Below are 14,851 nucleotides of genomic sequence, written 5' to 3' on the forward strand. Positions count from 1 at the left end.
CTGTATTCACTAGAATTCAGAAGAACGAGGGGTGACCTCATTGAAACCTATGGAATGTTGAAAGGCCTTCATAGAGTGAATGTAGAGAGAATTTTTCCTCCGGTGGGGGAGTGTAGGCTTAGAGGACGCAGTCTCAGAATAGAGGGGTGTCCTTCTAGAATGGAGATATGGAGGAATTCCTTTAGCCAGGAAGTGGTTAATCTGTGGAATTCATTGCCACAGGCAGCTGTGGTGGCCAAGTCTTTACATATAATTCAGGAAGGGGTTGATAAATTCTTGGTTGGTCAGGACATGAAGAGACACGGGGAAAAGGCAGGAGATTGGGACTGAGAGGAAAAGTGGATCAGCCGTGATGAAATGGTGGAGCACACTCGATGGACCAAATGGCCTAATTCTGCTCCTATATCTTTTGGTCTTATGGTCTTGTAGGCAATATGGATGAACAAAAATATAGAACAATGTGGGAGGGAAGTGCTATATTGAGCTTGGAGTAGGTTAAAAAGTTGGGACATCGTAGGTCAAAGGACCTGTACTGTGCCGTACTGTTCTATGTTATTATGGACTGTAGCCAGAGGTGATGGGTTAAGGGCAAAAGGCGAAAAGCTTAAGGGGAACACGAGGGAAAACTTTTTCACTAAGAGGGTCGTAAGAGTGTGGAACAAGCTGCCAGTACAAGTGATGCATGTGAGCTCTATTTCAGCCTTTAAGCAAAGTTTGGATAGGTACATGGATGGTTGGTGTATGGAGGGCTATGGCAAGTGGAAGGGAGAAGGCAGTTTAAATGATTTTGGCATGGACAAGATGGGCTGAAGGGCCAGTTTCTGTGCTCTACTTTTCTATGACTCTATAAAAGGAAGACGTCGGAATTGCAATTGCCTTCAGGGTGTGTCTCACTTATATGCCAACGACTGTGGGAGTGACCACCAACTAATCTGATCTGAAATCTCCACCAGCTTGACCCCAACACAACAGATACAACACGCGTAAAGAAGGGAATATGCAAAGAAAGACAATGAACCCATGAACGCTAACTCAGCATTTTTTCTTTTCTTTCTCTTTTTGCACCACCTATTTAATTTTTTATGTATACTTGTAATTTACAGTTATTATGTATTGCAATTATACTGCAGCCTAAAACCAACAAGTTGCACAACATATGCCAGTGTTATTAATTTTGATTCTGGTCCCAGATGAGGTGGTTTGGGTATTTCAGAAACTGCTGATCTCCTGGGATTTTCACGCACCACCGTCTCTGGAGTTTACAGAGAATGGAGTGACAAAAACAAGGACAGTACTTCTGTAGGTGAAAACACCCTGTTAATGAGAGAGAGCAGAGGCAAATGGCCAGGTTGGTTCAAGCTGACAGTAATTCAAATAACCATATGTTACAATAATGGTGTGCAGAAGTGTATCTCTGAACGCACAACATGTCAAACCTTCAATTTGATGGGCTACAGCAGCAGCAGAAGACCACAAACATACTCTGTGGCCACTTATTAGGTACTCTAGGCACCCTATGAAGTGACCAGTGAGTGCATGTCCGGCCTTGTCATTGTAGAAGAGACCACAGTCGAAGTACTATATACAGTAGATGACCCCAGCAGACCTGCAGGTGAAATGTTGCCTCACCTGGAAGGACTGTTTGGGGCCCTGAATGGAGGTGAGGGAGGAGGTGAAGGGTCAGTTGTAGCACTTGTTCCCATTGCAGGGATAAGTGCCAGGAGGGAGATCAGTGGGGAAGGACGAATGGACAAGTGAGCCATGAAGAGAGCAATCCATGCAGAAAGCGGAGCGTGGGGAGAGGGAAAGATTTGTTTAGTGGTTGGATCATGCTGAAGAAGGTGTTAGTGACAGAGAATGAGCTGGATATGGAGGGTTGTGAGGTGGTAGGTAAGGACTCAAGGGGAATTACATCCTTGTTCTGGGAGCAGGAAGATGGGGTAATGATGGATGTCTGTGAAATGGAGAAATTCACTTCCCGGTGAATCTCCTTTACATTCTCTCTGGGAGCAATGCTGTTCTTTCTATCCTGTGGCACCAAAACCGTACACCATATTCCAGATGCAGCCTAACCAATGTTTCTGGTTGCCACATGACAGGACGAATGTAGAGGCTTTGCAGTGGATGGGGGTATTAGCTATACAAAGAGATTGGATAAACCGAGATAGTTTTCTCTGCAACATCAGACGGTGAGGGGGAAATGTGTTGGAAGTATATAAAGTTATGAGTGGCCTAGATAGGGATGATGGTCAGATATGATTTCCCAGTCTGAAATTATTAAACACTGGAAGGCATATGTTTAAACTGAAAGGGAACATGCTGGGAGTGGAAGTGGTAGAAACAGACACAATAACAACAGTTAAGAAGCATTAAGGTAGAGAAATGAATAGACAAGGAATAGAGGTAGGATGCAGAAGATACTTACGAGGATGCTGCCTGGAATGGAGGACTGGACTGGATAAAATGAGTTTCCAATAAGTGGAGCAAAGGAGGTTGAGGGGTAACATTGTAGTGTTACAAAATTATGAAATGTAGATAACTGGAGTCCTTTCTTCCCAGGGCAGAGAAGACTAGAACTATAGGGAAGAGACGAGGTGAGAGAGCAGAGATTCAAAGGAGATCTGGGGAAAACATTTTTCCTGAAGAGGGTAGTGAATATCTGGAATAAGCTGCCGAAGGTGGTAGAGGCAGAGATGCTTACAAAATTTAAAAGGCATTTGGACAGGTTCTTCGGTAGGAAGGGCGTAGAGAGACAAGCCTAATGCAGGGAAAGAAGGTTGGCATAGATAGATATAATGATCAGCATGGGCTGCAAGGGCATATTCCTGTGATATATATTTCTATGATTTCATGAGCAATAACATTTGTGACTGCCACGTCTTGGTATCTGCTTCTCTCGTTCTTTCAAAATCTGTCTAATTATTATTGAATATGTTTGATTTCAAAATAGCACAACCCACAGAAGAAATGCGACAGTAGCGTAGCGGTTAGCTCAGCCTATTACAATTCGGGGTGTCAGAGTTCAGAGTTCAATCCCAGCCTTCTTTGTAAGGAGATTGTACACCCTCCCCAAGGAATACGTGAGTTTCCTCTCACAGTCCAAAGATGTACTGGTTAGTAGGTTAATTGGTCCTTATAAAATTGTCTCATAATTGGGCAAGGATTGCTTGCCTAATTTCAATGGGTTTTCACTTTCAGTGGGTTGCTTGCGACAGGGCTTGAAGGGCAGGAGTGCAGGCGGAAGGACGGACTTACGGATGGACAGTCAAACAGACAGAATGGACAGTTAGAAATGGTGACTTACAGCTAGGTCAGTTACAATCTCAAATTTTGGCCAGGCCAGTACTTACTTGATCTAGAGACACAGGACGTTGTGCAGCCAGAGAAAACTGCAAGTCTTGGTTTGTTCTTTATTCCCTCACTCCATGTAAATAGTGGCCTACATCCACGACCAAAGGCTTGAAGTCTGTTGGCTGCCATTACAGCAATAACACTTTTTCTGAAAACCTGAATCAATCCTCTTTGAGGTTTCTTCCTTTTCTTTGATTTGCCAGGATTCTCTTCCAGAGAAAGAATTTGGACAACGGTCCTGATTTCATTTTTGAAATATTCACATGTGTTCATTTGTTCTGTAAGGAAGTCTTTCTGCACAGACAACTCACAGGATCTATTGTATAACGGATACAATGCACCTGCCATCAGAGCACAAGCCGCATGTAAAGCAACGTGTTCCTTCTGTTTCTGAGACAATAGTTTCTTTGTATGCGACAATTCAAGTGTCAACTGATTATTGACTTTTGTCAGACTGGAAACTTCTTCTTTGGCTTCTTCTGCTCCAAGATAGCAGGACTGTAAAAAAAAAAATATGAAATTACATCGGTAATGATTTTTATTCTATGTATTTTAATTGCAAAATTGAGGGAACTTGAAATGATAACAGAAGTGGCCAATATATAATGCCTATATTATAGTAAATGAAAATCAAAGTCGTGGAAGTAGCACTCAGTAAATCAGGTTACATCCATGGAGAAAAAGAAAGTGTTTGCAAGCAAGTGAACTTGAAGATAGCAAAACGCACAAGATCGAAGCAAACAGCTTAATTATATAGAGCACTCCTGCCAAAAATCTCCCCACAAACGAGGAAAATTTTGTTCATGTCCTATGAACAAAAACTTTGACAACCAGTGGTACAAACCACTGATCTTGCATTTTTTCCCCTGGATATCTAGAAGAATGTTTTAATTGTTCAAGATAATCTTTCTATTACCACTACTTTCAATACTTGTATGACTCTGTTATTTCTCCATCAGATCTGAGTACGTATTACTAATCAGACCAGCACTTAATACCTATCCCTTACTGTCTGCAAGAAAGTGGAGCTAAGTGATTTTCTTGAATCATCTTGTGGTAGGAGGGAATCACATACTATTGTTCAGAAAGGAATTTCATACGGTCCTGGATACTTATCCAACATGATTTCCAAAAGCTCCAGCACATCCTCTTTCTTAATGTCTATATGCTTAATCTTTCCATTCCGCTGTAAGTCATCCCTACAATCGCTAAGACCCTTTTCCGTAGTGAATACTGAAGCAAAGTATTCATTAAGTATCTCTGCTATCTCCTCCAGTTCCATACACACTTTTCCACTGTCACACTTGATTGGTCCTATTCTCAAAAATTTATCCTCTTGCTCTTCACACACTTGTAGAAGGCCTTGGGGCTTTCCTTAATCCTGCTCGTCAAGGCCTTCTTATGGCCCCTTCTGGCTCTCCTAATTTCATTGTTAGGCTCTAGATCTCTATTGTTAACTAGTTTTTTGAACCTTTCATAAGCTTTTCTTTTCTTCTTGGCTAGATTTATAACAGCGTTTGTACACCACAATTCCTGTACCCTACCATCCGTTCCCTGTCTCATCAGAACATACCTATGCAGAACGCTATGCAAATATCCCCTGAACATTTGCCACATTTCTGCCATACATTTCCCTGAGAACATCTGTTCCCAATTTATGCTTCCAATTTCCTGCCGGATAGCTCCATATTTCCCCTTACTCCAATTAAACGCTTTCCTAACTTGTCTGTTCCTATTCCTCTTCAATGCTATTGTAAAGGAGATAGAATTGTGATCACTATCTCCAAAATGCTCTCCCACTGAAAGATCTGACAGCTGCCCAGGTTCATTTCTCAATACCAGATCAAGTATAGCCTCTCCTCTGGTAGGCTTATCTACATATTGTGTCAGGAAACCTTCTTAAACACACCTAACAAACCCCACCTCATCTAAACCCCTTGCTCAAGGGAGATGCCAATCAATATTTGGGAATAAAATCTCCCACTATGACAACCTTGTCGTTATTACACCTCTTCCAGAATCAGTCTCCTTATCTGCTCCTCAATGACCCTGTTACTATTTGGTGGTCTATAAAAATCAGCCAGTAGAGTTATTGATCTCTTCCTGTTTCTAACTCAGTGGACAACCCCTCCATGACTTCTTCCTTTTCTGAATCCGTGACACTATCTCTGATCAGCAGTTTTGCCTCCCTCCCCGTCCTTTCTGAAATATCTATAGCCTGGCACTCCAAGTAACCATTCCTGCCCCTAAGCCATCCAAGTCTCTGTAATGGCCACAACATCATAGCTCCAAGTACTGATCCACACTCTAAGCTCAACTGCTTTGTTCATGATGCTTCTTGCATTAAAATAGAAACAGCTCAAATCATCGGTCTGAGCGCATCCCTTCTCTATCACCTGCCTATCCTCTCTCTCGCACTGTCTCCAAGCTTTCTCTATTTGTGAGCCAACAGCCCTTTCCTCCGTCTCTTCAGTTCAGTTCCCACTCCCCATCAATTCTATTTTAAGTGTTCTCCAATAGCCTGAGCAAACTTCCCCACCAGGATATTGGTCCCCCTGGGATTCAAGTGCAACCTATCCTTTTTGTTCAGGTTACGCCTGCCCCAAAAGAGGTCCCAATGATCCAGAAATCTAAATCCCTGCCCCCTGCTCCAATGCCTCAGCCACACATTTATCCTCTACCTCACTCCATTCTTATAATCACTGTCGCGTGGCACAGGCAGTAATCCCGAGGTTACTACTTTTGAGGTTTTGCTTCTCAACTTCCTTCCTAACCCCCTGTAGTCTGTTTTCAGGACCTCCTCCCTTTTCCTACCTATGTCGTTGGTACCAATATGTACCAACGATACCTGGGACTTGCTGCCGTGGGAAGCACTAGAAGATAAGATAGCAACATTCAATAAATATTCAGACAGACAAATGAACAGGCAGGGAAAAGAAGGATGCAGGATCATTGCAGACAAATGGGATTAGTTACATTAGACTCATTGTCGTTGCAGACATGGTAAGTCAAAGAGCCCTTTTCTATGCTCTACTATTCTATGTACAAACAAGTGAGCTGTTTTGGCCTTTGTGATGCCCAGGTTTTTAAGTGTAGCACACATGCAGATTTATGAAGATCATTCCATCACACTCTTGACTTTAAGATGGTGAAAATTATTTGTGGAGATAGGGAAGCAGTTGGCATCAACATCTTTTAAAGGTAATACACATATTATATTACTTGCTACCTTTAGGCCCACCAGCTCATACTGTATGAAGCCACAACTTAGGGCCCCAATCCATTGCCAAAATATGTTAAACTCCCCCGGTTTTGGCTAATGATAAACTGGATACAAAAATCCTTTACCGTTCATAATCTACACAGACCCATAATCACAGAGCACTATAGTACAGAAATAGACCTATCAGCCTGGTCTTCTGCTTAGTCCCATCTGCCTGCATCCAAACTGGAGCCATACATACTACCACTCTCAATCATATACCTATTCAAACTTCTCATTTTTCATTTTTCAATCTTTTTTATTGATTTCCAAATAAAGAATATACAAATCAGAAGAGGAGTTTAACAAGTAGATAATATAAAAGGCATATAAACAGCAATAGTAAAAACAAAAAGTATATAATATCAAAATCAAATAAGTAAAATATTATGCTGTTATATATACAATGGTCAAAAAAAACTACAACTCCTCATAACAATCATAAAAAAAAGATTGGAAATTTTATTGATAAGGGAAAAAACCCACTAACTAAAGTGAAACAAAAAACAAAAAAAAGAAAGAAAAAAAGGAAAGAAAAAAGAAAGAAAAAGAAAGATTGGGCAGTCCAATTGAGGATAAAATTAAAAAAGAGAAAAAAAAACACATCCTTCCAGTCAGCTCCGAACCTTCATGGATAAGGATTTTCCCCAAAGAGAATAAAGAAAAATAAATAAAAATAAATGAAATCATGTGAAAATATTGAATAAAAGGTCACCAGACTTGTTCAAAATTAAAGGATGTATCAAATGTCCGGCTTCTAATTTTCTCCAAACTTAGACATGACATAACGGAGGAGAGCCAATAGAAAACAGTAGGCGGGTTAGATTCTTTCCAATGTAGCAAAATAGGTGTCCTAGCCAGTAAAGTTGAAAAAGCTATCACATGTTGGGCGGAAGCAGACACTTTGCTTGCTTCCTCTGGAATAATCCCAAAAATTGCTGTAAGTGGATTAGGTTGAACATCCATATCTATAACTTTAGATAATATTCCAAACACATCCCTCCAAAAATTATTTAAACTTACACATGACCAAAACATATGAGTTAGAGTAGCCATTTCTGTGTTACATCTGTCAGAAATAGGGCTTATATTTGGAAAAATATGCGCCAATTTATCTTTGGACATATGGGCCCTATGTACTATCTTAAACTGAATTAAGATATGGCATGCGCAGAAAGATGAATTATTGACTAAATAATAAATTTTACTCCATTGATTATCTGAAAGTGAATGTTGAAGTTCTACTTCCCAGGTATGTTGAGCCCTATCATTAGGTGACATGCAAGCATTCATTAACTGTTTATAAATGATAGCTATTAATCGTTATTGAAAAGGTTCAAACTGAAAAATAACATAAGCCAAATTTGAAGAGCAGGCCAAGGGGTAATTCGGTAAAAAATCATGTAAGAAATTCCTAACCTGTAAATACCTGAAAAAATGTGTATTGGAGATATCATATTTATCCATTAACTGTGAAAAAGACATTAAACAGTCTTGTAAAAACAAATCTAAAAAAGTTTTTATTCCCTTAATTTTCCATGTTAAAAAAGCCTTATCCAAAGTTGATGGTTTAAAAAAGAAATTAGAATAAATATTACTAGAAAGTAAAAAATCATTTAATTCAAAAAATATACGAAATTGAAACCAAATTTTTAAAGTATGTTTAACAATAGGGTTAAGAGCTTGTCTACCTATTCTGGAGAGCGAAAATGGAAGAGAAGCTCCTAATAAAGAAGCTAACGAAAACCCCATTACTGAATTTTCCTCCAACTGTAACCATGAAGGGCGATCTTGGTCGTCTATATCATAAATCCAAAAAGTAATACAACGAATATTAATTGTCCAATAATAAAATCTAAAGTTTGGTAAAGCCAGTCCTTCATCTTTTTTTGATTTTTGCAATAAAAGTTTATTCACTCTAGAGCTTTTATTATTCCAAACATAAGATAAAATCAAAGAATCTATTTTATCAAAAAATGTTTTTGGAATAAAAGAGGGAACTGCTTGAAATATATATAAAAATTTCGGTAGAATAACCATTTTTATAGCATTTATTCGACCAATCAATGACATCGACATAGGTGACCATTTAAAAAGCGCCTGTTGAGTATATTCAACTAAAGGGAAGAAATTATACCTATAAAGGTCTTTAAAATTTTTTGTAATTTTGATACCAAGGTAAGTAAAATGGTTTTTGGCAATATTAAAAGGTATTTGATCATAATAATCAGAATAATTATTAATAGGAAATAATTCACTTTTATGTAAATTAAGTTTATATCCAGAAAAAGTACCAAATTCCATAAATATAGATAACATAGAAGGAATAGATTTCTTAGGATTTGAAATGTAAACTAATAAATCATCCACGTATAATGAAACCTTATGTAATTTATCCCCTCTCCTAATACCCTGCACAGAATTGGAATCCCTAAGAGCAATAGCAAGCGGTTCTAAAGCCAAATTAAATAATAAAGGACTGAGGGGACAACCCTGACGGGTACCTCTATATAATCTAAAGTAAGGAGACTTTTGATTATTAGTTAAAACCGCAGCTACTGGGGCCTGATAAATCAATTTAATCCAGGAAATAAATCCTGGACCAAAATTGAACCTCGTCAAAACCTGGAATAGATAAGGCCACTCCACCCTATCAAAGGCTTTCTCTGCATCCAAAGGTACAATACATTCTGATTCTTTGGCTGAGGGGGAATAAATGATATTTAATAATCTTCGAATATTAAAATGTGAATACCTATTTTTAATAAATCCTGCTTGATTGTTTGAGATAACATTAGGCAAGATAGTCTCAAGCCTATTTGCTAGAATCGTAGAGAGAATTTTAAAATCTACATTCAGTAAAGAAATAGGTCTATAGGATACACATTCCAGTGGGTCTTTTCCTTTTTTTGGAATCAATGAAATTAGTGCTTCATAAAAAGTTTTAGGAAGGTTCCCAGAGCATGTAGAGTCGGTAAACGTTTGATGAAGATGTGGTATAAGCATTTCATGAAAGGTCTTGTAAAATTCTACCGTATAACCACAGGTCCTGGAGCTTTACCCAATTGCATAGAGGATATAGACTTGGCTATAAGTTTAAAAGTTTAGCAGATTTTTCCCCATGTATATCTTCAGTAGGTTTAACTGAATATGCTTTATCTATCTGTTTAATTTTATTAATAAGAACTGACAATTCCACTTTAGTTTTCTTTCTCAAGGCTGCTGAATATGAGATTATCTGCCCCTAAGAAAAGATTTCAAGGTGTCCGATATAACCAGATTTGACATTCCTTCAGTTATATTAAATTCAAAAAATATAGAAATTTGCTCCTTAATAAAATTAACAAAAGCTGGATCCTGTAACAATATGGGGTTCAATCTCCACTGTGAGATTTTCAAAAATCTATCCGAAAGTTTAAGGGTTAACTTTAAAGGCACGTGATCTGAAAGTGCAATGATGTCATACGCACATTCAACTACAAAGTTTAACAGATGTGTATCTAAAAAAAAGTAATCAATTCGAGAATATTTATGATGGACGTGTGAGAAAAAAGAGAAATCTTTATCATTGGGGTGTTTATATCTCCAAATATCGACAAGGCCTTATTCTAATAAAAAAGAGTTAATACAAGCTGCCGCTTTATTTGGAAGTGACGGATTGGTTGATGACCTGTCAATCACCAGATTTAAACAACAATTTAAGTCACCACCCATGATCAGCTTATATTCATTGAGATTCGGTAACTCTGAAAAAAGTTTCTTAAAAAAAATCAGAATTATCTACATTAGGTGCATATACACACACCAGAGCTGCTACCTTTTGCTCGCATAATAAACCAGTAACAATTAAATATCTTCCAATCGAATCAGTAGTAGTATTAAGGTGTACAAAAGGGAATTTGGGGCTAAGAAATATAGAAACACCTCTTGTTTTACTATCTGACAGCGAGTGAAATAAGGGCCCTTTCCAAAAGCGAAAAAATCTATTCCCATCCTGTTTTCGTATATGATTTTCTTGCGCAAAAATAGTACCAGCATTAAGTGTTTTTAATTTCTTAAAAATCCTTTTACGCTTAATGGGATGATTGACACCGTTCCAATTCCAAGATATTATATTGATTTTATTAACATCCATGTTTAAAATTGAGTTTTATATTGTATAAAAGAAATGTTACGCAAGTACAGATTAAACCAAAAGGCGCGGGTACAATCAGAAGGAGTGACACATTTACGAAAAAGAAATCCATCAAAAGAACTGCCCAATCAAGAAAAGAACCTACTATAATAGACCCCTCCCCCCTCCCCCCACCCAATAGATAGAAATGAAGGAACCAATAGGCTGGTCCCATGCTAACTAATAATCTTTGACCCTGTTCTCCATCTTGCAGCTCTGTATAATAAAAAAAAGCAAAAATCCCACAGAAAATAGCCATAATAAAAGGCACAAACAGAATTCAACTACTATAATGTTATGTCTAACATTAATAAAAACATAATCAACAACAGCCATCTTAGAATCAGCTAAAGTAGCTTAAACATATATTCAAAAGAAGGAATAAATCCGGGCAAATAATGTTATAAACAATATTCTTTCTCTCGAAAAAGAAAAGTAAATGTGTATATATATAACAGACCTAAAACTATAAGTATTGAAGCAAATAAAAGAAATAAGAAGGTTAATACACAACAGGTCCTACACGGACCACTGAAGTACAATACTATAAAGGTTCCGTACAAGACAGTTATATATGTACTAATTATTAATAAGATAAAGAAGAAATTAAATCGACCACGTCCCATACCAGAGAATGAAAAGGTATAACATGTACTTAACTCAAAAGCTCCATAAACAACTCATACAGCAGATACTTCAAAATTGCCTATTGAGTAATCGGAGTAACTTTAATATTTTATTCAGTAGGCTTAACTTTAAGGTTTATAATATACCCCCATCCCTCCTGAGCAGAGTAGATTCTCAATGATTGAGATTTTTCAGGAAAAATTATCAGCTTTGCTGGAAAGCGAAGGGAGGGATTTAAATTTAATTTATACATTTCACTCATAACTTCTCGATATTTCTTCCTTTTGGCAAAGATTTCGGGTGGATAATCTTCGACTATACGAATTTGTGTTGAATTGAAGAATAATTTCTGTTTCTTTCCGGCTTCTCGAATAATAGCTTCTTTAGTCGTATAATAATGCAAAGAAAGTACAACTGCTCAAGGACGTAATTCAGCTGAACGCCGAAAAAATGGAATTCTGTGAGCTCTGTCAATTAAGGGGCTAGTTTCGAGGGTCTCATTGAAAAGTGAGTACAGCATATCTGAAAAGAATTTTAACAGGTCGCCAGCTTCAGTATTTTCAGGCAGTCCCAGAATACGCAGATTCTTCCGACGCCCTCTACTATCTAAATCAACCATTCTTTTCTTCGTTTTAGATAGTTCCGAGGTAATTTCATTAATTTTCTTTTCCATTGAAGATATCTTCATTCCTTGATCTTCAATAGTTTGCTTGAATAGATCATGCTCAGTCTCGATTCGGGTTGTAGTCTGCTGAAGTGTTTGAAGTTGAGAGTCCAAGTTTTCCAGAGAGTCTTGAATCGTAGAAATAGCTTTTTCGAGCTTCACGTTTGAACCGGCCAGCTTATCAATTTTAATATTAAGAGATCCGAATTCCGACTTCATGTCTTGTATTGAAGAAAATATTCCTGCTAGTGTAACAGGTTCCTCCGTTTTCTTGGTTTGTTCCGTTTGCTCCATTTCAGGGAAAGTCTTGCCGCTACGCAATTCAATACCAGAACGACTTTTTTCAGCCATTGTAATTAAGTTGTGAATCCTTCAGTAAAATTAATAAATCCTTCAGTAGAAGTAGTAATTCATCAAAACTAAAAGGGATATAAAATATATTAAAAGAGAGAGAGCCGCTAGGAATGCGACCTACTCCATAAGCTACAAGGTGGAGAATCCCAAACATCTCAACTGAACCGCATCTACCATTTCCACTGGCAGCTTGTTCCACACTTACCAACAACCCCTCAGTGAAGTAGTTACCCTGGGATTCCACTTAAATATTTCACCTTTCACCTTAAACCAATGACTTCTCAACTGGTCTCACCCTATCCTAAACTGTTCAACCTTTCACTGTAACTCGGGTTCTCATGTCCCAGCAACATCTATGTAAATTTTCTCCACACTCTTTCAAGCTTATTGATATCTTTCCTGTAGGTAGGTGACTAGAACAGAACACAATACTCTAAATTTGGCCTCACCAACATTTTGGACAACATATCCGAACTCCCAATAGTCAATGCCCTGCTTTATGTGCCAACAGCTCTCTCTATGGCCCCAGCTACGTCCGATGACACTTTCAAGGAATTATGCATCTGTACTCCCAGGTCCTCAAAAAGCTCTGTAAGATTGGTTAGACGTGATCTACCACGCACAAAAACTTGATGTCCATCCCTAATCAGGTGTTATCTATCCAAATATTTATGTATCCTGTCATTTATGATAATGATACCTTCAATAATTTACCCATGACTGATATCAGACTCACCAGCCTATAATTTCTTGCCTGATTCTTAGAGTCTTTCATAAACAAAAGAACAACATTAGCTATCCTCCAACACACACAAAATGCTAGAGGAGCTTAGTTCGCCAGGTAGCATCTATGGAAAAGAGTAAACAGTCAATGTTTCAGGCCGAGACCTTTCATCAGGATGGGAAATAAGAGCGAGCAGACAGAGCAATAATGTTGGACGAGGAGAGGAAGAAGTACAAGGTGATAGGTGAAACCAGGAGAACAGTGAAGTGAAGAGCTGAGGTTTATTGGTGAAAGAGATAAAAGGCTGGAGAAAGGAGAATCTGGTAGAACAGGGTCGAGAAGCACTAGAGGGAGGTGATGGGCAGGGAAGGAGATTAAGTGAGAGAGGGAAATGGGAATGGTGAGGCATGGGAGGGGGCAATTACTGGAAGTTCAAGAAATCAATGTTCATGCCATCAGATTTGAGGCTAGCCGGATGGAATATAACTTGACTGTGGCCTCATCGCAGCAGTAGAGGAGACCATAAACTGACATGTCGGAATGGGAAGTAGAATTGAAATGGGTGACCACCAGGAGATTCTGGTTTTTCAGGCGGACGGAGAATAGATGCTCAACGAATCAGTCTCCCAAACTACATCGGGTCTCACCAATATACAGGAGGCCACACCAGGAGCATTGAATACAGTAGATAACTTCAACAGATTGACAGGTGACATGTTGCCTCAACTAGAAGGACTATTTGGGGCCTGAATGGTAGTAAGGGAGGAGATGTAGGGGCAGGAATGGCACTTGTTCCGCTTGCAAGGAGAAGTACTAGGAAGGAGATCATTTGGGAGGGATGAAAGGACAAGGAACTCGTGGAGTGAAGCAGAAAGTGGGGGGGAGGGAGGGAGTGATGCCAATGAAGATAGTGGAAGTTACAGAGAATTATGTGCTGGACACAGAGGCTAGTGGGATGGTAGGTAAGGACAAGACGAATCCTATCCCTGGTGGAGTGGCAGGAGGATGAGGTGAGGGCAGACATGCACAAAATGGAAGAGATGTGAATGAGGGCAATATTGATGGTGGAGGTAGGAAAGCCCCTTCCTTTGAAGAAGAACATCTCACTAGTTCTGGAATGAAAAGCTTCATCCTGAGAGCAGATGCGGTGGAGATGGAGGAACTGAGAGAAGGGGGTGGCATTTTTACAAGTGACAGGGTGGAAAGAGGTATAGTCCAGGTAGCTGTGGGAATCAGTGAGTTTATAAAAGGTATCAGTAGATCAACTGTCTCCAGAGATAAAGACAAAGAAGTCTGAGAAAAGGGAGGGAGGTGTCAGAAATGAACCAGGTAAATTTGAGGGCAGGGTGGAAGTTGGAAGCAAATTCGATGAGCTCAGCATGGGTGCAGGAAGCAGCACCAATTCAGTCATCAATGTGGCATAGGAAAAGTCAGGGTGTGATACTGAGTAGGCTTGGAACATAGTTCCACTTAGCCAACAAAAATGTAGACATAGCTGGGACTCATGCGAGCGCTCATGGCTACACCTATGGTTTTAAGGAAATGGGAAGAGTTGGAGGAGAAATTATTGAGTGAGGATCAGTTCTGCCAGACAGATGAGAGTGGTGGTGGCAGGGAACAGGTTGGGTCTGTTATCTAGAAAGGAGCAGAGGCTTTAAGGCCCTCCTGATGGGGGATGGAGGTGTATAGGGACTG

General features: G+C 39.0%; 1 protein-coding gene across 3 annotated transcripts in view; it reads right to left on the bottom strand.

Annotated features, from left to right (window-relative positions):
• Window positions 1-14,851, bottom strand: part of LOC140729194 (coiled-coil domain-containing protein 171-like) — a 417,526-nt gene that overhangs the window by 258,744 nt on the left and 143,931 nt on the right. For all 3 annotated transcript variants that reach the window (XM_073048682.1, XM_073048685.1, XM_073048684.1), the window contains exon 16: window positions 3,351-3,849. In XM_073048682.1, the coding sequence (XP_072904783.1) occupies window positions 3,351-3,849 (499 nt within the window). The remainder of the gene's footprint in view (window positions 1-3,350; window positions 3,850-14,851) is intronic.

The sequence above is a fragment of the Hemitrygon akajei genome, chromosome 6, assembly GCF_048418815.1.
Source record: "Hemitrygon akajei chromosome 6, sHemAka1.3, whole genome shotgun sequence".
NCBI lineage: Eukaryota > Metazoa > Chordata > Chondrichthyes > Myliobatiformes > Dasyatidae > Hemitrygon > Hemitrygon akajei.